This window comes from Sebastes fasciatus, chromosome 2 (assembly GCF_043250625.1).
Source record: "Sebastes fasciatus isolate fSebFas1 chromosome 2, fSebFas1.pri, whole genome shotgun sequence".
NCBI classification, from domain to species: domain Eukaryota; kingdom Metazoa; phylum Chordata; class Actinopteri; order Perciformes; family Sebastidae; genus Sebastes; species Sebastes fasciatus.
Window position 1 is genome coordinate 12323939 of NC_133796.1, and position 22442 is coordinate 12346380.

The 22442-nt window shown below is 43.8% G+C and overlaps 1 protein-coding gene across 1 annotated transcript in view; it reads left to right on the forward strand.

The window, feature by feature from the left end:
- Positions 1-22442, forward strand: part of nkd1 (NKD inhibitor of WNT signaling pathway 1) — a 36828-nt gene extending 14386 nt beyond the window's left edge. The window contains exons 4-10 of the mRNA XM_074610020.1: positions 11071-11128; positions 16729-16832; positions 16977-17072; positions 18756-18903; positions 19778-19859; positions 20362-20489; positions 21083-22442. Of these exons, the coding sequence (XP_074466121.1) occupies positions 11071-11128; positions 16729-16832; positions 16977-17072; positions 18756-18903; positions 19778-19859; positions 20362-20489; positions 21083-21615 (1149 nt within the window). The 3' untranslated portion in view covers positions 21616-22442. The remainder of the gene's footprint in view (positions 1-11070; positions 11129-16728; positions 16833-16976; positions 17073-18755; positions 18904-19777; positions 19860-20361; positions 20490-21082) is intronic.

Consider the following 22442-nt stretch of genomic DNA (forward strand, 5'->3'; position numbering starts at 1 on the left):
CTCTCCTCCTCTGAGATAAACAGTGTGATAAATGTTAATAGCTGTAGTTACATATTTTTCAAAAGCTAATAAAGGCTGTTACCTTGAGTAACAGGTAGGGTTTAGTGCCCGAGGGGCTGGCTGAGTTGTAAAAGCTTATCTTTGCAGGTGTAAAAGTTTTGTAAATGGGTCATTAAAGTGTTGGCCAACTTCACACATAAAACACAAAAAGGGAGAGAGAGGGGGGTGGGGGAGAGATTACTTCAGATCAGCATGTTTCTGAAGCGTCGAGATGAAGGCTGTAAATCTTTGCTAATATTCCACCGAGCCTTTCAGGAGGCAGCCTTTGATGTGGGTGAGGTAATGTGACCAGCAGTGTTTGCAATGTTAATCTGACGTGGAGAGATGATGACTGGTGGCTGTGCATTATATCGCTTGACAAAAAGGAAGGCATCAAATCAGGGCACTTGTGGGTCCTGTAAAAAAACTAATAAATTTAGATAACACGTGCAAAAATTCACACGTCCACATGAATGTCCACACGCTACACAGACACGTGTCTTTGCAACCTCTTATCCAGCAGCGACAGAGAGTGAATTACACTGACATACAGTATCATTTGATTTAATATATAGTGCATAAAGAATAACTCTACTGAACCGCACCTCCTCCGCAGTTTTCAACCTCACTAAAGTGTATCTGGTCTATGTGTTTTGTGTGTGTGGAGAATCTCTGCATGACCCGTGACGTGAACTACAGTTAACACGGTTAAGCCCTCTGGCATGTGCTGCCTCCTCAAACCCCTCCAGTCCTGGTGTTGCTGACCATGCACACTTTAATCATAGAGCAGCAGCAGCTTCCTCCAACCTGCCTGGTGATGGATCCCAACTCTGTGGCTATAATTTCCTTCCTGGGGTGCAGGGAGAGAAGAGCGTGTGCCGTGACTGAGGGGTGTCAGGCATGGGGCCGCCGAGTCTGGAGAGAAGGTGTCTGTCTTTGATGTTCACTCTCTGAGACGCCAAATTACACGTTAGCCCTCTTTAGTCGGCAGAGATGAAGAACTTACTCGTCCAATTATTTATCCAGTTTGTTGTCCACTCAACTCAAGTATTGGTCTTTCTCTAGAGATGGTGAAAAATCCAGTCAAACAAAGTGGTTGAGACGCAGAAGAGAAAACTTTAGTGGGTCCCACATGTGGTTTTAAAGTAGGGGGTTTTAACCACATAGTGACAATTTTCTCATCTGATGAAGCCCCTAAATTGTGATTTTTTTGTTGTTGCATAGTTAACAAATGCTCCTCAGCTAGGGGTGTAAGAAAATATTGATACACATGCGTGTCGCGATATGTTGTGCGATACAGTACTGATTCTCCAAAACACTATTGATTTTGAAATAACCTCTTAAAAATCCGGCCGCTATTTGATCTTTCGGAGGTTGTAGCGGGCTCAGTTTTAAAGCTAGAGTGAAGGTAGTGGCAACATATGAAACTAGAAAACCATTGGAATCCATTGGTACCAAGCATATCACACTAGTATGTTGAAAAGGAGGCTAAATAACGCTCCAAAATCGCAAAATTTTGGCGAGGAACAACTGACAGGAGATTTTCTCAGGGGTCCCTTGACCGTGTGCACCAAATGTACTAAATGAAAGGTGCTTCAGATTAAAAGCATCCACCAGATAGCTTATGTTTTGTTAATGGTGCATGTGAAGGACTCAACATCAAACGATTTACAGTGTGTGACCTCTGGAAAGGCATCGCGTTTCTTATCAAAGCCATAAAATTGCATTGTAAAACACAGCAGATATGACTTTGTCTTGGCACTACAGACTGCTCATGAGATCAGTTTTATTATGCTTTCGTTTAGTTTTTTGTTGTAAAGCTCTGACACTTTAGAAGACACGAGCATCTGTTCTCAAAATCAAGAAAGTACCTCAATACATCATGTGATGATGAGCCCGATAGTGTCTTTGTTAAAAAAAAACACAGATTTATCTTGTTCTGCTAGAGAGAAATGCAGAGACATTAATTTGCCACGGCTCTCAGTCTGTAGGTGTTGTATGAAAATTGGCCTCGTCTCCCCTCCTCTCCATAAAAGGGACCGTCTCGCGTCAGCTTTGCTATGCTATATGATTATCTGAGATCTTTATTTCATGTGTGAAAACCGATCCCCTTTGAAGCCTCACTCAGAGGCAGCTCGGCGCTTCACTACCTCACATCAACACTCTCTATCTTGGCTCCATCTCCGGGCGTCATGTTTTACTGCTACGTGGGGCTTTGAATGAGGCTGTTTAATGCTGCTGGAAGGTGAGGAGCACTCCAGCGTAAAGAACTGCAAAAAAAAACACTGGACCCAGGTTTAAACTGCTGTCTGATGATGACTGGTGGTCCGTTTAGTTTTCCTCTTCCTGCAGCAGCAGCACCACACGTACCGCACATTGCAGGATAGGCACCGCTCCAGATTCCAAGAGTTGTGCTCGGTGCTTTGAAACTGCCTCCGGTGTATCTCAGTTTACTCTTTGGGATGGTGGAGAGGGATGGGTATTTCCTCTCTTGAGGTCCCCCGCGAGTAACACTACACCTATGAGCTAATTTGCAGCTCTAAAACTAATACGATTTTTTTGTTGTTGTTTTACTTCTCGGTTTTCAACATTTGGGCTGTGTGTGCACTAGAGATTTAGAAAGTCCCCCATGCTTATAAAGCTGTTTTCTCCGTTAGTAATTCATAAACTTTAGCTAATGGCTGCTATCCAGGCTAGATAGTCAGTCAAAATAATTTTATTTGCCAAGTGCACTAACGTTACGGGACAAAGTACAAAGACATGATGACAGAGTGTATCTTAACATAACCTGGTACCAGGACAGTCCCTTTGTGTTTTATGATAGTACCCGCAGTGGTGTGATGTAACAAAGTAATAATACTTTATTACAGCACTTAAGTATTTTTTGGGAGTACCTGTACTTTACTTGAGTTTATATATTTCTCTCAACTTTCACTTTTACTCCGCCACATTTCCGAAATAAAATGTATACTTTTACACTCCAATACATTTCCCCTGAGCATCTTCCTTACTCGTTACTATTGCAAGCTAGCAGGTTTGGCGAATCAGGGGTCCTAACTCGCAAGTAACATCATTGACGTGGTGGGAAAGCGCAAACAAAGCCGTAAAGATTCGATTTGTGCAAGTCCAGGCAAGCTGCATGTCAGATCATGCTACATGCGACTATATGAGTGAAGGAAAAACTATATTTTTTTCTTTAAATCCTTTAAGTTGTGAAGACCTTGTGTGTAGTGTAATATAGCCTCTATTTGTAAGTGGAATAAACTACATAAATCTCAAAATTGCTTGCTTTTTTATTAACAGCATTTACTTGTACTTTTACTTTCAATACTTAAGTACATTTAATATTTGAAAATTACTTTTGATACTCAAGTGCAGTAAATATCAGACACTTTTGCTCAAGGAATATTCTAATAGGTGACTTTAACTTCTACTTAAATTAATTTTCTGGTTAGATATCTGTACTTTTACCCAAGTGTGGCTTTCAGGTACTTCATCCACCACTGACTACCCGACCCGTAGTCGACTATACCTATCAATCTACGCATCCGTACAGATATTGGACATGGTGTAGCTGTGATGAATATGGTGCGAATAATCACATCTTCCTTTCTTTAATGCTCCGTTTCACCCTCTCCACTGCTGGGTGGCTTTTATGTGAGTGTCAGCGACCTCAGCCGTCTCCCGTCTGAAAGGCCCGGGGGAAGCAGTCTCGTACTTGGAGGCGCACCGCTGTCTATTCCCACATTTTCCCTTGTCTCTGTCGCTCTGCCTGTCTAGCCCACTTTGCTAAATGGCCTTTTCATGTGTGTTGCTCCCCGCTTCATGTCGGCACCGCTGCTCCAAACGTTGCAATCCTGAAGGTGTTTTCTTGCGACGGGGGTGGGGGACGGAGCAGGAGGCACCCAGGCGCAGTCCTAATGAGATTTTTCCTGGGTTTTGATGGAGTGCCAGTAGCGCTGCCATTGCTCCAGAGGCCTGCCTCCACTGAGCCCTGGCGCGCGATCAGGGGGAGCTGTCGTTGGCCGCATAAATTGTCAGCCTGTGTGGCGGGTCGTGGAGGCAGACAGCGTAGAGACCAAGAGGCCTTGTGGGACTTTTCCCACAATCACATACAAGTACATATTACTTGCACTTTAATGTGCCCTTTTGCTTTCAAACACACACTCGCAGCAGGGAAAAAATCTTTGGCCCAGTGGGTCCATGTCTGCAGAGCCAGAGTGAGGATGACGCTCAAGGCAACTTTCTGCTTTAACAAGTCGGTTCTGTGCCAGCATGCGCTCACTGTCTTCTTCACTTTCTCTCTCTCGCTCTCTCATCCTCATACAATACGGACCCTCAAATACAAAACTAATTGGTCTTTTCAAACTTTTTTTAACCTTATTTAATTCAGGGTTTCCTGAATTAAGTTCAGGATACACTCAATCGATGATGTCATCATTCATATTCATGTCAATCAAGGTTACTTAGCAGCCAAGAGAGCAGTCGGGTCATTTAACATTATCATTGAAGAAAATCTAGCCATTCAAACTGCCGACAAGATGGAGCTTTTTAAGTCTGTGAGTTTAGCTTTACCTGTTCAGGGCCGTCATATTCGACTTGCAAGACAGGATGAAAATGAACAGTGTTAAAGCAATGTGGCGTTTTCATTTAATTTCCTTAAAAATGTCGCCTCAGACTGACTGGGCCTACAGTATGTGGACATAAAGTCAAGGCTTCTGCTTTTCCATCCACACTTTATGTTGGTGAGCTACTAGACATTTTTGTTACCGGTATAGCATTTATTTTAGTAACTGTATCGTTTCATGCCCACTCACCATATCTTTGGGTTACATATATTACATTGGCGACACCAAGTTTAACCAGAAGGAAGAGGTGTTTGCTTCTGTAAGCTGTGTTAATTACATTGCCCATTCATCTAAATTTGACAGCTATTTAAACATATGTAGTTCTGTGCTCTAATGTTGAGGTAAATCATTTAGTCTAATGCTTTTTGAAAGCGTGTGAAAAGCATAGAAATATAGATAAAAGTGTTCTTAAAGCCTGGAGTATTGCAGTTCAAGTGCTGCCTCTTGGTATACTCTTATTTTAATTGGTGCACTATAATGGAGTTTAATTGAACTGCTATTGATTATGAGTTTGCTGTAGTTGACATTAATCAACCAAAGACCTGATGTTGAATGACCTTTTCATTCGTAATGGCCTTTACACAGCAGGTTTTTTTTCGTGTGATTCGCACGTCAGTATATTTTTTTGAAACTGTTGTTTTTTTCATGAATAATTTCAAACAGAATGCAAATATTATACAGCAAAAATGCAACGTAAGTTTTTTCCAGAACGAGGTTGATTTTCTGAGCTCATCAACCAATCAAGTTGTGTGGAACAGGTTGAGCAGTGCTTTTATTTATGAAACAACACGGGGGCTCTGTAGTATTTAGCATTTTCTTGTTGTTTATTCTTCACACCCCCGGTGTGTAAAGGCTTTAAGGAAAACATACGGAGGGGAGTAAAGTGGTCACCAGTCTTAAAGAAATGTTTGTTCAGTAAATAATATTATTCTTAAATATGCTAAAATGTCTTTAGTCCATCCAAATTTATTTTCAGGTAGCGTGCTATTGATGAGGTTTGCCAAATGGTTCCTATGGCCAATCCAAACAAGCCTTTAGGTCGGCAAGTAATGTAGATGCAAGGTTGTAATGGGCAGGCACACTGTGTTCTGTGTTATAGCCCAGTAATAAATCATTTAATGTTGAGGGGCTTAAACAAGTTTAAAACACACAGGGGGCCACACAATCCCTTGTCCTAAAAGCCCCGAAGAAGCTCTGAAGGACCTGGCTGCTGTTGAAAGCAGAATGTTTTATGCAGTCGTCTCCACAGAACATTTAACATCATGTCTGGAAAATAGTTTTAGCTGGTCCCAGGTGCAGCAGAAAGATGCTTGTTTGTGCCCTGAAGCCAGGACCTCTGACCGAATCCTGCAGAAGATGCAGGGAAGTGACACCTTACTGTAGATTTTATAAAAGTGTTTGGACCCCAAGCTGCAGAGACGAGCAGCAACAAAATGTACAAACACTGCAACACCAGATTTATAGCAGGGTTAATCAACAATGCATTTCAATCATATAGTGTTGCACACATATTCGCTGTTACCACCAGGGGTAGGAGGGTGAGGTCGCTTCTCCTTTGGCTTGAAAAGCTTTCCCACAGTGACCTCTGACCACTTGAATTGATGGCTCTTTTGTGGTTACCGTTATAGTCATCATGGTCATTGTAGACACGTACCATGTGTGCTACAATTTGATGAGACCCGGTTTTCATATCCACTAACTGTTTGCAAATGTTGCATCAGTTGAGCCTCGTCTTTACTCATTAGTGGAGAAATCACTTTGGAGGGGGATGACCAGCGTTGCAATTTTAGGCAAATCCACTTTGAGCTCTTTCATTTCAAATCAAACTGGAGGGAGTGAGTTCAAGCTTTTATCCTCTGTGGCTTAACAAACTGAACTGACTTACTGTCTTGTCCAACACCAGCTTTAACATGTAGTTACTGTACCATGCTGCTACTACTACTGTCACTGCAACAGCTCCTTCTGTTGCTTCCTCTTTAGTACATGACAATGTATTTCTGTTTAAAACTTCTGTCCTTTACAAAAGATAATCAGTCTTTTGGTGTCTGTTTATTAGTTTTACAATTTCCATTTTATGCTGCCATTCAGTTTGGTATATTGAAGATCATATTACAATATTTGATGCTTTTTCAAAACATACATTTAGTCTCTTCAATAATACAATGTTTGATGTAAAATAATGCTTTGTTGCGTTATTTAACCTTGTAGAAAAAGCCCAATTTCTTTCAGTAAAATAGTCTTAACGGGCTTCAGTATATTTTGGTGGAGTCTGAGAGACAGGGGAGATGAAGCCAGAAGGAGTCAGGAAGATCTGGAACCAGATTGTGATTGTTACAGCAACAAAACACAGAAAAGAGATTGTATGGTTATTTACTAAATCAAACAAGGTAGAGTGGAGATTTTAGTAATATGACCAGAAATTTTGTCAATCCCTCCTTAGCAGGAGTGAGGAGAAGAACTGTGTGTGTCATTCAAGTTACTGTTGCGGTTTAGGAGATTAATCTCTTTCTCGTAGGAAATAGTGTGGCCAGAAATCTCCTCTTTACTGGAGCTGGGCAAAGAAATTTGCCTCATTGTTCCTGTGACCAATAGGTTGGTCGGAGCGCAGGAAACTCAGAAGCAAACACTCCTTATTTTTAGAACTCTGACATGTTATTTTTTGTCACCAGACAATCTTATCAATCACTGACAAAGCCGAAGAGCTAAGCTCGAAAGTGGTCGTGTCACTGGGTCAGTCAGTCTGGAGGTGCTCTTTAGAGGCTGTATCAGAGCAGATTGTGAGGATGAGTATGTCAGATCAACCATGGCCGAGGCGATTATCTGCATAATCTTTGGCTGTATCGCCATAGAAGCTGAAAATAAAAACCCATGCATATATTCCCATACATTTTTGTGAAACAGATTTAGATTTTTTACCCGACAACTGTAATGTTTCTTAATCAGGTTGCGAGGAGAACTGTCAAAAATAATAACTGACATGTCACGGGGTGAAGAAAAATAATATAAGGAATGATTGGAAATATGGGTTTTCTCCCACAGTTTGAATTTTTTTTCTGCTTCCTCGTATATCATCATTCTGTTGATCAGCATTTCTATTTATTAGTTAGAGACTTTTCATGAGAGGAGGAGGAGGAAGTGTGTGTGTGCGTGTGTGAAGTTAAAAAAAAGCATGGGATATTTTTTTCTTTACACTGACCAGAGCAAATCCCAGAGTAACCCTAGCGGACTAATAATACGACTCCCATCCATCACCACAGACAACAACCAATTAGTGCATTCCTCTTCCCCCTTTTTCTCATGTTCTTGGTTAACCCCCTCAATAAATTTGGATCATTCATCAAAAGACACAAAAACATTCAAGATGATGTATCTCTGTGTGTACGTGAGTGTCTTTGTGTGTGAGGAATTGAAGGAATGTTGATGGTGGAGTGATTTTATTTTTCTGTGAGGCCACGCGGAAACAGAGGCCACAGTCTGATACCCCCGTTCAGATTGACACGAGTCATACCCATGTCTGTGATCTGTCTGAATGGGCCAACATGCATTAACCAACCCTCCTACGTGACCGTCCTCCTGACCTAGGTTGAATGCGAGATGGAGAAGATAGTAACTATCTAGTAATTATGTGATGTCTTTCGGTATAAATATTGTTTAAGCAGTGAAATATGTGGAACCTCTACCGCAGACTGGAGTCTCTGCTAACGGTGACAACCAGTGATTAACCTGTGACAGCTGTCTCATATGAATGGGTCCAATGCAGGCTGACTGGTTTCTAACACATCAAACAATCTTCTAACAACTGAACTGAGACTTAATTGTAGGGATGTGATGGTGAGGAATTTTTCCCTTTGGTTAATAAACCGGTGTTACCGATTACACCGGACATTTTACAAGAAAAGATGACGGCCAATTTATGTAGCACACTCACTTTGATCTTTACCGTCTGGTGACTGTGTGTCTGGCCTCTCCGGTCGAGCTTTTGCTGCAGGGCCGCAGGTTTTCACCCTGTGCTGCTCCGTAGCGCACTCCGGCTGTGACCGCTCCGTCCTCCACACGGCGATGGCCTCATTAACGTTATGGTTCCCTTATAGCATTGGGTTTAAATCTGAAATATTGTCAAGTAGGTGCTTTTGCTTTTCGCTTTGCTTCGCATCGTCTTGTCTGTCAACTCTCTCTCGTCCCGTGTGTGTGGAATATGACAAATGCTACTCAGAGCTGATACTTCGTATGGAGCAGACGCGTTCACTGTTAGTTTGTAGTGTTCGTTGTCCGTCTATGTATTGATAACGCCAAAATGAACTAAATGGGTTTTATTTCTGTAAAAAAAAAAAGTGACGCGACGGTGGAGGCAGTGGGTACGTAATGTAATCGGTGTGTGCCCAACCACCGTGTAACACAGACTACAGCGACTAGCCTACTTAGTGTCAGAAACTAAAACATCCACCAGTAAACAGGAGACTGGTCAATTTAGCTGGCAAATGTGCAAAATTGGTTCTTCCTGGGAAATAAATGCAATCGTATAAATCAGTTTGAGAAATCTATCATCCATCTGTCTATTGTTAACCTTGTAAAAAAAACGAATGTAATCCTGCAATTATCATATGCTGCATTTCCACTGCATGGTGGTTTTTTGGTACCACCTCGGTCGAGGTTCCTAGCGAGCGGAGACGATACTAGAAGGTGGAGTTAAAACACTGCAGACCACTGATTGGCCAGAGAGAATCGTCGGTTGCACGACATAGGACATCCTGCACAAACCCGTCATGTGTGAATAGCCATGCTGTCAATAACGACCGCAATTTTTTTATTCACTCGACTCAGATTTTTAAAAAAAAGGCACCCTGCAAAATTGCGGCGTACACCATACCGTACAATTGACAATGTGCAGACGTTCCTCTGTTTGGTAGCAGATGAAAAGATCCAACGAGTGTCGCGTTGAAGATGATGCCATGGCAGTCTCACACGCTGTCGCTATGACGACCCGCTGAAGTAACCACCTACACTGAGGGGGTACTATCCGCCCTGGAAAATGAAATAGAGAAAAGTACCTGGTACTAAAAGTGAGTCGAGTTGAGTTGAGCAGAGCCGTGCAGTGGAAATGAAGCAAAAGAAAACTACTGATTTCAATTCAATTTATTTTTATATAGCGACAAATCATAACAGAAGTTCTCTCGAGACGCTTATCATATAGAGCCTAGGTGTAGACCGTACTCCATTTCCCCTTCATCGTACCAAAGATGAGCAGACCACATTAAAACCAGCTCAGGACCAGGGTCATGAAGCCAGATCAGAACGTGTGTTGATCGATTCATACCAACAACAAACACAGGTTTATCCCGGGTCTCTGCTTTGAGGTATCAGTCTGACAGCCAGCCAGCCAGTCCTGTGGTTCGCTGTATTCTCTTCCTGAGGCCACCCACAGCGCTGCGGCCCGGCCGGCACTAGTCTGAGGAGGGCAGGATCACACCATCTGACCTTCTACCTCTCTGGATTACACAGAAATCCACTCTCACCCTGTCACAGCTTCGCCTCTGACACACACACACACACACACACACACACCTATGAACACACCAGCATGTACACACTTGCTCCTACACTCATATCCAAGGATTGTATGAAGTTAATTATTAATTATTAAGGTTAATCATCACCTATGATAAGAATGCTGTTAGACTTTGCTGAGACGGAACATATCGTGAGCAATTTATCTAGTTTTTGATGAAAATGTCTTTTGTGCAATGGAAAAGTTTGAAATCATGCCAGGGGGTGGGTCTTTGAATGTATGCGTTGAACTATGTGCGTACGGATGTGTGTGTACATATGTGTTTGTCAGCCCCTGAGTAATGGTTTTTGAGCCAGATGACTGCAATGCCACATGGATACCTGAGCCAGACTTTTCCATAGTGAAGCCAGGGGATCACATGTCCCTTCAGCGTCTGTGGTATGCACTAACAGACAGAGCTGCCAGGAGAGGGGGCCCGGGATAAAAACAAGCCTCTGAACGCATCGCTGCAACGATAGCCCGTCACCGAAATAGCCATACTACCAGCCCAACTTTCTCAGAATTCCCAGCAGGGCCGGCGGCGGCGATTCAGATACTTCTTTCATAGTCTCAATTCTGACTGCCAGTCTTCTGCTCAGCTTGTCTCTCAGTCCTGCAATTACCGTCCTCTTAAACTTTCCGCTGCTGTTTAAGCTCAGGGTACAGTTGTCAAACGTTGTTCATATATAGATATTTAAACGCTGTAATTTTGATTCGGGCATGTCACTCTGTGTTGGAAGGCTGTGCTGTGGATTTGCATCGTTAAAGATGTTTGTTTTTATGTGACAAAAATATGATACTTCTCCATTATATGACTTGGAAACAGTGATTTATGTGTCTGTCTTTTTCTCTTTCCAGGACTCCATCAATGAAGCATGTGCACAGAGGATTGGTGATGAACACTACCGTTTACAAGGTAGGGCCCATCACCGAAGGCTACATTTCACTGATTTTGGTCCCCTTTATTTTGAATTGAATGAAAACCTGAAAAAACGCTGTTTGCAAAAGCCCTCCAGGTACTTGTGTGGTTCCTTTTTGCAGTTGTTCATCCTTTCCCCTCTGCTCCACACCCAGTCTCTAAGCCCCAACAATGTGCTGATGAGGTCCCCTTTACCTTCCCCTCCCGCCTCTCCACCTCCTCCGTCTTTCATCCGCCCCTCCCCCCGTGGCGCTCTGCAAAAGTGCCTCCTTTCCTCCATGTTTTTCCCCCCGATGTGATGTGATCCTGGATTAAGAGCTCCGGGAGGAGAAAGTCTCTCCCTCCCATTTAAAGACAGGATCGGACGTGAGGCGGAGGCAGAGTTGTACGAGACCAGCCTAGAATTTTGGAAGTGTTGCAAAAAAAAAAAAATCATTTTTATTTCAGCTCAAAGTAGAGAGACAAGAGATAACGCGACTGATAAATGGAGTATGAAATGATTTGTAGTCATCGGGCTGAACCTGAGTCTGTGCCGAGGTTGTCCTCCCTATAAGACAGATGTTGCTAATGAGAACATGCTGCTCTGCTCATTCTCAGTGATTAAAAGACGAAGGCCCAAATAATTTGCTTCAATAAAAACATTCCATAGATTATGTAGGAATATTTCAGATACAGACCTCGAAAAAAATTCAATTATTCACGTTTAAGTTACCAAGGCAAACTCATCCATTGACAGCTAGTAAGGAGAGGCAACTGTTTGTGGGTGGAGAAATGTCACATTACGTTGTTAACGTTGCGTTGTAGACAAAGGTGAGTGGAGTTAATCAACAGTTTTTCACTTCATACTGTACCGGCTGGCTGTTTTCAAGCTTCACACTTTTGAAAATGGTGTCAGAGTTTGGACGTTTACTTTATGAGCCAGAGGTGGACACATCCAAGTTATTTTGTCTTCCATGAAAATTGTCAAATGTTTGATTTGCAGCTACTGTGTTAATGTCCTCTAATGAAAACAATGTGTTATCCAAACAGTTCTCTAGTTTAGTTTGGAATAAATTGAACATAGCAAGCCGTTTTGTACCTCCTCAGTCAGATCCAAATAAAGACAGCTGTGGAGGATTTATGACGCCCGCTGCATGAACTGCATTTAGTGCAGTGATCAGATCTATTGTCCATACATTCCATACACAGATAAAGTTAAGTAAGAATGAGTAGAGAAAACAGTGAGATCAGAGATGATAGGACAACCAACACACATAAAAGTTTCCTTTCCTCCGGGTTTAAGGAAGCACTTAGTATTAAAAAAGAACGTGCCGGCAAAAATTGTGAAGGAGGGAAGAAGGGATGATGAAAGTGTCTTTAGGATACTTTACATCGGTACTGCAAACATGCAAGAAGAATAGCCTACATGGGCTTTTTATTAAGTTCTTTAACCTTTTGTGAACAAGGGAAAAGTTTGCTGAAGACACTCCATCAGCTCCTTGTTTCAGATTATATTACACTATGTGGGCTACCCAGCACAGGCTAGTACTGTCGGTGCACATGCTGTGGCGCATTTGAGCACGGAGTGGGATCAGAGAGAAGGCATTATTATAGGTGGGTGCATTAGAGGCTGCGACAATCGTGACTTATCAAATTTACTACTTTCACTCCCTTTAATCACAGGGCTATTCCCGTCATGACGCATTGACAGTTTGGGAGTCCCGTAGAGAGTTTTCCTCAGAGGAAATTTATTGTTCTCTGGGACTACGGGAATTATTTTTAACTTTTGTTTTGAACCAGAACAATCTCTATCACAATCATGTTGCTCGCCAGAGCCTCAGTCACTATAATTAAAAATGTGGAGCTCAGACGACATTTTGGCCAGGATGGAGACACCGGGGGGAAAGACTGACAACAACAGCCGGTCCTGAGGGAGTTACTGTATAAGAGGAGCGAAATGCCTGTTGATGCGCAGAAGGAACTGTGTAGATTAATTAATCAAAACAACACATTTAATGTGCACATAAGCACGGAGGTGTTCAGGTGTTCAACAGCCCGCAACATCCCTCTAGTTCTAGTTTGCAGCGGGACGCACTGTGCTGGCTCTCTGTATATTTACTTATCTCAGGCACACAAAGTAATTAATGAGTGGGACAGAATATGATAAACGTCTATGGAAGTATGATATTGTTATCATTATTTCAATTGTGGTGAAAATGGGGACAATTTTTTAGTGAATGTTGAAAACCGGGACATTTGAGTGTTTTACAGATATTTGTCGGGACTCGGGACACCCAGCTTGAAACCAGGACAGTCCCGGACAAACCGGGACGTCTGGTGACCGTATCATGAGTACTTCAGTGGTGGCTTCTGAAAGAAGAGAAAATGTTACGATCACCACAAAGGCTATCCCATCCTGGCCATCCCAAAATCCCCTTAGTGCCCATCACTGATCCGTCCCAATGTATGAGGGGGGACAGGCCCAGTTATGTGTAGTACAGTAGCGTAACTAAGCTGGGTGTGATTGCTCACAGTGTGTGTACTGTATGCATGCATGTGTGTGTAGCACGGCTGCTGAAAATCAGGCCTGGCTCGGAGGGTGCCCGCCCTCATCTTGCCCCTCAGATCTGATGTGCAGCCAATCCCCTGGCTCGGCTCCTCTCATAAAGAGTCGGCTTATGTCTGTGGTGGGGGGGAACCAGAGGGGGAGGAGGGTGATAGCAGATTACTGTTACTCCTCCCGGCATTTCATTAGCTCCGAGATAAGCATCTCGCCACCATATTGAGCCTGCTACGGAACAGATTTGCCCTCGCACACAATGTTCCCTTTGAGCACCTCAGATGATCAAACAGCGGGACCCCAAATGCTGCTCCCCTCCAAAAAGTTGGTAAAAGCTCCCTGGGATGATGCCTTTCATTTCTGGCATTTTCCCCCACCCAGGGATGAGACAGGTCTGCTTTGATCTGCTTTGGATCAGGAGGAAAGAAATTGGGCTGTTGTGTCTGCTCCGTTGGCGAGCAAACAAACAGTGTTTCAGATTTGACTTGGCTTAATTAATTAGTGATTCTGTTTTACAGCCGGTCTGATCTTCTTCCAAAAGGTTTGAGAATGGAACTTCAAAGTGTGGCAGCGGAGAGAGAGGAGCAGGGGAGGGTGGGGAGACGGAGGGGAGACGGAGGGGTGTGGTCTGTGTGGGTTTATGGGTGTGTGCACGGGCCTGCAGGACTGTGATTGGATGACAAGGAGGGGGGGCTGATGCTCATGCAGAGCTAAATGACCAGAGGTGAAACAAACAGTGGCTGAGAGGCTGCGACAAGCTTCTGAGAAAATACACATAAACATATATGAGGACGAAGCAAGGAGGTGTCTGGCTAACTGTAACTCATAGACGCTCGCAAAGGAGCCGACGTGTACACCTCCCTGATCTCAGTTACATGTTGTGTGTGTCTGCGGTCTCATGTGTCAAACAAATGCGGGATTTCAAAGCAGAGAAGGATATCCGGTAGCATTAGGTCTGGGCCAGCATCCAACGCTGGAGCTAAAATATCAAACCAGACAGGGACAGTCGTGTTATTTTTGTCCACCGGGGTGGACAATCTTAGAATACAGTGCGATCCAAAAATACACCACCATTAACTGTGGCCACAGACATTAACATACTGTTGAATTAACCCCCGTATGACGCAGCTTTAACAAATTACAGTAATTATAATGGATTCTCACTGATTTTATAACACAGCGTTGATGCATTCACATCAGTGGCACACATACTGTAGGTCTTTCCTACAGTAGACTTGTTGATTTGGTGTTAAAGGAGTATTAAGTTGTTCACCTGTCACCAGGACATTCACAGTTTGAATCTTGTGTTGTAAAGTGTAGTTCAGTGAAACTATCATTGACTTCTATGGTATAGGAACTGTTGTCAGGCTCTACACAGGTGCGTCCAGCCGTCAGTTTAAGTGAATATGACAGACTAGTAATACTCCCTCTGGACCGTCTGCCTTTACTGTACGTCTGGATGGTAATTTACGGTGAATGTCGTTCCATAAAGTGATGAGCTCCCAGTTGGCCGTTTGATGTTCACATGCTGTTTCCGATCCAACATTTAAATCCAAATGCCACCTAATATTCTATCATGTTTTAGACATGTTTTGTCATTCAGTTTCAATGTTTGACATCCCCTCACAGTGTGAACCCATTGGGTTATATGTATATTGTAGCTAAAAACTGTTACTGTATGTGTGGCTGATGGAAGAGCTTTTGCCATTGGAGAATTAGTGCTGTCACATTTTAACATTTATTTTTCTTTTCGCATCGGATTGACTTGTTGGATTCCAGTTCCTGTCTTGATATCACCGTTTTGATTCAATAGTACCTTGACTCTCTGGAATGATTTAATAATCAACTTGTTACGTGACATGAAACGCTGTAAAATAAGGGTCCCATTAGGGCTACACGATTATGTCCAAAATGATAATCACGATTATTTTGATCAATATTGAGATCACAACTATTTATCAGGATTATTCATTGATTTTTAGGGCCAACATTTCACTTCCATGTTGTGCTACATTCCTGCAAAGTACAAATCTTTGTATCAAAATAAGACTCAAAATAAGGTTTTTCTTCACCTGAATTCAGTGCATTTTCGTTATGCCCGTCTGCTCTCTGTTAAAACGAGTTATAAACAGTATATTATTCTTCTACTCTGGACTGCAGCCGCAACATTCAGGAAAGTTAGGAATTGCTTGATTTGATATGCAGCGGAGTTTTCTATGAGCAGAGCACACAATTTAATCGTGAATGTGATTCATATTTGATTAATTTGCAGCTCTAATTCTCACGCAAAAGTTTCAATTAGAGTACCGTTTCTCGAATCTGGTACCATAAGTGTATTATCAGTACTGGTAGAAGCAACATACAATGTCTAAAAAGAAAGTATGAGATTCTTGGATTTTTAGATCAATTTGTTCTAATGAACACTTTTTGATTTCGAGTGCCAAGCTGTGCTTCGGTTTCCTGTTACCTGTGTGTATTATCACAAATACCGGAAATACACCTTACAAGCTCAGTGCATTTGTGCACAGTAGCCCAGAACGGCAAACCAAACACTGGCTCTTAATAGCGCCATTTGCGTTTTTGTCAGCCATCGTAGTTCTCCTACACGCTTGGCACACAGGAGAATTTTCATTTGGTTGCAATCTTCAACCTCACCGCTAGATGCTGCCAGATCCTACACACTGCTCCTTTAAAGTTGGCATACATTGTTATTCTACAGTATATGTTAATATTAAAATAAACATACAAATTCAGAATACAGGCAGTGAGACAAAAAACGAGGAGTTTTGGCTGTGTAGGTTTATTTCCAACCAGGAGCACTTGAATGTGTGACACATCTTAATTGCGGCTGCCAAACTCGGAAGTATGAGCTTACAAGGAACACTTGAAGACGACGACATATCCTCAGGTTATGACTGCACCCAACGTTTCCATCCTCAGGCTCTCTCTTTTATCTTTGTGTGTGTGTGTTTCTCTCTCTCTGTCTGTGTGTGTGTGTGTGTGTGTGTGTGTGTGTGTGTGTGTGTGTGTGTGTGTGTGTGTGTGTGTGTCACTGCAGTGGCTTTACCCCCAGAGAAGACAGACAGCTGCTGTATGGAGGAGAAGATGCAGGGAAGGGACAGCCAATCTCCCGCAGGGCCACAGAAACAGCTCCAGTTTGAAGTGAGTGTCAACACCGAACAGGACGTTTATTACCTCCCCCCTCTGGATGAAACTGGGGCAGCGACAGGACACACACACAAAAAATACACACTTGCTTGCACACACTGGATGACACTGATAGTTCAACGCTGCGCTCTGTTTCAGGAGTTGGAGTGTGCCGTGTCCGTGGAAGAGGATAACCGGCAGGAGTGGACCTTCACCCTCTACGACTTTGACAACAATGGCAAAGTCACCAGAGAGGTAATAAATAATCTTTGTTTACCTGGATGAATGAACCTTTGATGAATGAATGAAGGAACGAACATGTAAATAAATATAATAAACAGACAATAAACCTTTAAACATGAACACCACACAGTAGCCGTAGCCGGAATTCTTTTAAAAAGTATTGTAGTGTCGTGTTTATCATCTAATATGAGGCCCTTTTATTGCATTAATAAAAATGAAACAAATACTTCTGAATGCACAGATTTTAAGTGTCGAAAAATTGTTCTGGTCAGCAGCTCGCAGCTACAAACAACCTTCTTTTAGGTATGAGAATTAATCAATAACTTCCATCTAAATCTGAATTTTTTGCCCTATTCTGGTATCACCACACCCCAAAAAGAAAGCGAGGATAGAATTTACAAGCATCCAACCCCATCTCCCTCCTAAGAACCGAATCCAGCGACATCTGTGCGTTTCCGCTCCTGCGAGGTACCTCGTGGGTTTCGTCTGCCTGGTACAGATCTGAGGGAACATCCAGAAAGGCCCGTGTTTTTTGAGAACAACTTGAAACGGCGCAAAGAGACTGGAGCTGTCCTCTGTGCGGTTGGCTGTGCCGTTTTTTTGGCATCGCCTGTGGCTCCATGGCTCATGAGACGGCAGGCGGCGGCTTGGAGGGGGGAAAGAAAAGCTTTCTTCTCCAACTTTTTTTTTCATCCCTTCACACAAATATGAAAAAAAGAGAAGGAAACCAAAAATGACACAGGAAGCTTTTATTTTATTTTATTTTTTTCTTACAGTGCGTCTACATCTGAAACCAGTATGTGGAACCGGTCCCTGAAGAATTCATAGTAGTCCTTTTTCTTATGAGTCAGAGTACTTTAGTGAGTGAAAATTATGCCGTTGGAGTCGTTGTGTGGTGTAGGCTTAATTCTGCAGCATTGCTGTCAAAGGAGTTCTTATGGTGGAGCTGTTACCTTCTAAAGTAAAACACTAATGAGATGTGAGAAACTGTATGTTTTTGCATCCATACCAGGTGGCATTTTTAAAGGACAATTAGATTTTGGTTTGCTATGAAAAGATCCAGCACAACACCCAAAAGGGAGTCATTATCTCAGTATGGTGCACAAAAACACTTATCAGTGCAGAATATAACTTCTAGTATCACTTTTTTGCATGTGAATGTGTGCTCACGTTTATGTATAAGTGCTTTTGTGCATTTATTTGAAAGTGCACACATGTGTTGCATGCTATGCAGATGTCATTTAAGAGACAATGAGGGATTAAATAGAGAAATTGTAGCGCTCACACAGCTGGAACACGCCTGACATCTCAGTCAGCCTCGTCTGCTACCGCCAAGACGTTTCTTTTCATGAATTTATAACTTGTCTTTACAACCCGTCTGATCGCTTCGACTTGGAAAGCTGAACTAAAACAACTGACATCAGTGAGTTTCTCTGTTCACTGAGTCACTTCTTTAAATTCCTCGCTGTAGCGTGATGCTTATGACATAGAGTTTTAATGCTACAAAATAATGAATTTAAACAGTATGGTGATAAGAATAGTCTCCTATGTTTCTTTTGTCTTGATTTCGTTCATCACCAATCACCATTTTTTTTAATACTTTGCCATCAAATGATTCTCATCTCTCTTAAATGGAAGCTGTGTATCAAAAATAGTTTACAGATCGAACTAACCTCGACCTCTTCTGTCCCGCAGGACATCACCAGCCTGCTCCACACCATCTACGAGGTCGTGGACGCCTCCGTCAACCACTCTCCCAGCAGCAGCAAGACGTTGCGGGTCAAGCTGTCGGTGGCTCACGACTCCAGCCAGAGGTGGAGGAGTTGCACGCAGGGTGCAGCAGGTAAAGCTCGCATTAACACGGTGGGCGGGGGCGGAGGTGGAGGGGGGGGAGAAGAAGAAGAGAGGGCGTTCTGGGGTCCCCCTTGTGTTGCCTGCTGTCGGCTCACCCAGAGATGTGTTTGTTGTCATGCAGAAAGGCGGCTGCTTCAGGCCTGTCAGAGCTTTGTTCCTCGCAGTCTCGGCGTCGCTCCATCTCTCCCACTCAATGGGGTTCATTTTTAATGATGGGGGGAGTGACAGAGCTAAGAGAGGGCCCCCTCCCTCAGCGCCTTCAAATACTCTGAAAGAAACCTTAAGAGATGTGCCGAGTCCTTTTGATAACCGCAGCCATTTTACTTTTCTCCAAAGTTCCCTTTTTTCCCCTCCTCTCTTTCTCCCCCCTTTTCTCAGAGCTGCCGGGAAAATATAGCTACGTTCAACTTAACTTTTCTCACTGACGACTTGGTAAACAAGTAGTCAGGGAAAAATATCTCAAAAAGTATATATTCCTGTGTGTTTACGTCCTATTGTTTCGGCTATAAATATCCGTCAAGAGATTCAAACAAAGCAAGCTTTGAAAATATCGCCTTCATGCTAATTTGAAACTGCATCAGATCTCGCGTCCTTAATAAACAATTTCTGAAGTCTGCATGTTTTTTAGTTTTTTTTTCATTCCATGCCTTATAAGAGGCTGGGAGTTGAAAATAGAATAAATGAAGCATTGTTGTTTTTCCTTTTCTATAGATCTTCAAAGTAAAACCCCAAAACAAAGGTTGCTTTCTTCTGAGGCTTGTGTGACTGTTGTCGTGTGCATGTGTATGTGTGTGTGTGTGTGTGTGTGGCTGCTCTGTGTAGCTCTCTTTGATAATAGCCTCCTGTCTTTCACACATACACAGACATGTCCCACCCCAGAGAGAAAAATGACAAGTGCATAGAAGACCCCAAGAGTGCGGACAAGAAGACTCGAGCACTCCTAAGGTAAACCCACCTCCCCCTGCACACGACAGTCTCTATTGTTGAAGCTTGTGGTGTCTACAAGAAGAAGAAGAAGAAGAATGTGAAGTTTATTATTAGCATATTTTTTTATTATGTCACTGATTATAACATTCACTTTTTGAAAGAGAAAAGTTTCTCGTTTAAAGTGGCTAGGGGGCAGTGGTTGTTTGAGGAAGGATTCACACTTGGGAGCTGCAGACGTCCTCGACTCTTTAATTAGTTTTACCCAAATTTACCTCCACCGACTGCACTAAAGAGGAGTTAACAGTGGAGGGGGAGAGTCAGCCCTCTTACCGCTCTGTTCAAATACTCCCAGTCGAGGTTCAAACCTGTGATTTTCCAGTCACAATCTCACTCCTCTAACAATTACCGCGCTGCTGCCTGATCATAAGGAACACTTGTTTTACTTTCTCCAAACACTACCATACTGCAACCTCTCTGGCCCAAACTGCTACCTAATGAGAGGTGCCGCTCTCGTCCACAGGCGCCACCACAGTGACCACCACACCCAGCCGGGCTGCCAGCGCCACTGTGTGGATGAGAACCTGGAACGCAGGAACCACTACTTGGACCTGGCAGGCATCGAGAACTACACATCCCGCTTCGGAGCCGGTGAGTGGACCGGGGCCAGAGGTTTATAGAGGGGTAGTGGGGAGGGAGAAACTCAGACCGTTGCCCCTTTGAAGCTGCATCCAGGGGCCCTCATTACTGCGGCACCTGCTTGGAGCCATTAGGTGGAACTACCAGCCAGTACAAACATCTGGGCTCAGGCAAAGCACAATACATCAAGTGTTCAAGGCTAAAGCCCATCAACGTAACAGGGCTGTTGTGAAGTGAAATATTGGGTCTAATAAGCAGCAGCCTTGATCTGATGGTCGGTGATGACATGTGATTATTTTAATGTTGGTCCTGTTAGGAAAGTGCTAACAGAGATGTGCTCTCTGTCACATCGAGTCAGAGTTATCCGCATGAAGAAAGAACCTGAAGTCAAGCTGCCAGAATCTTATCGTGGAGCTTTTTACTACATCTTTATTAGTGAGCTGTTGGCACGATAATTTGGACATTTTCTTTTTTTCCACGGATTTGAGTGTGCATGCAATACATTTTGACAAGTCCTGTGGCAGAATTGTCTCTGCAACCTTGAAGTTTGTTGTTGATTCCACTTCCTCAGTTAAAATAAATACCTGTGTCCGTCTCCGTCGCAGCACCCACCACCACGGAGCCGACGAAGGCCGAGCCTCAGACCCGCCCATCCAACCAGACGCGCTCTCGCTCCCACGAACCAGAAAATGGCCACGCCCACCCCCACCATCGCCGCTTGCACACTGTTGTGGACGCAGTTGCTCCGGACAGCCTCCACCCCGCCCGCACGCGAGGACAAGACTCAGGGAAACACGCCCTCCGTTCCCCCAAGACCCACAGCCGAACGCCTCCTGCGCAGATCAGCAGCAGGGTGATGAGAAGCCGAGGTGTCCCCCCTCCCCCAGCGATACCCAGCCAGACGCCCCCTCACCAGTCCTCGGCGCCCTACCGCAAGCACAAGCAGCGGTCCAAGGAGAGCCAGGGCTACAGGGCTTTGGGCTCTCTGGCTCCGGGACAAGTGGTGGAGAAGGAGCAGGTGAGGGACCTGCCCAGTGTGCTGCTGTACGAGGGCGGGCTGGCGCAAGTGGTGCAGCGGCACGAGCACCACCACCACCATGAACACCATCACCACTACCACCACTTTTACCAGTCCTGAATTTCCACCCTGCCTGGGACAGCTCAGCACTCCTGCAGCCCCGCAAAACCCAACCAGGCCAGCAGACACTGACTGCAGTGAGCTTCCTCCTCAACCGCCGGGCTGCCCTACATTGTGCCTTTGTAGTAGACACAGGACATGGGTAGGAGAGGAGAGGAGGATCATGGGAGGGGTGTCCCAGTGCTGTTATTAATCAGTGTTATAAAGAGGTTGGTCAGACATACAAAAGCTCGGGTATGCAGCAGGACAGTGATTCAGGGCCACAGCAGGTTCCAGGACTGAGGATCACGGCACAGAGGGGCAGTTTTGATAAACAACCCTGAAGTTCCTCTCGCCCCAGATCCTGTAATCCTCTACCTGACAAACTCTACAGCTCCAAACCAGCACCACAACCCTTCCAGACCGCTAAGCCAAAAGGTTTTTTTAAGGAGAAGGAGGGACGAGAGGAAGAAAGACTGTGATGTAAAAATGAATATATATGAAAGAATATAGGTGATAGGAGAGCAGGGCATAGTGTGCATATGTGTGTGTGTAAAAAAGCGTGTGAATGTGTGGCCGCAGCAAGACTGTGTGTGTGTGAGAGTGTGTGTGTGTGTGTGTGTGTGTGTGTGTGTGTGTGTGTGTGTGAGTGTCACGACACTGGTGTCTGTTGAAAAACCACTTGAAGTGCGCTCATGGGTGCGTGAGTATTTAAAGCAGGCTGTCAGGCAGGTTTTTGAAGATGAAAATGAAGATTCTGATTCAAGCACGCAATACCCCATCAGCAAAAATGGGAAGGAAAAAAGTTTGAAATGTTATAAAGTACTAAAAAAAAAAAAAAAAAAGAA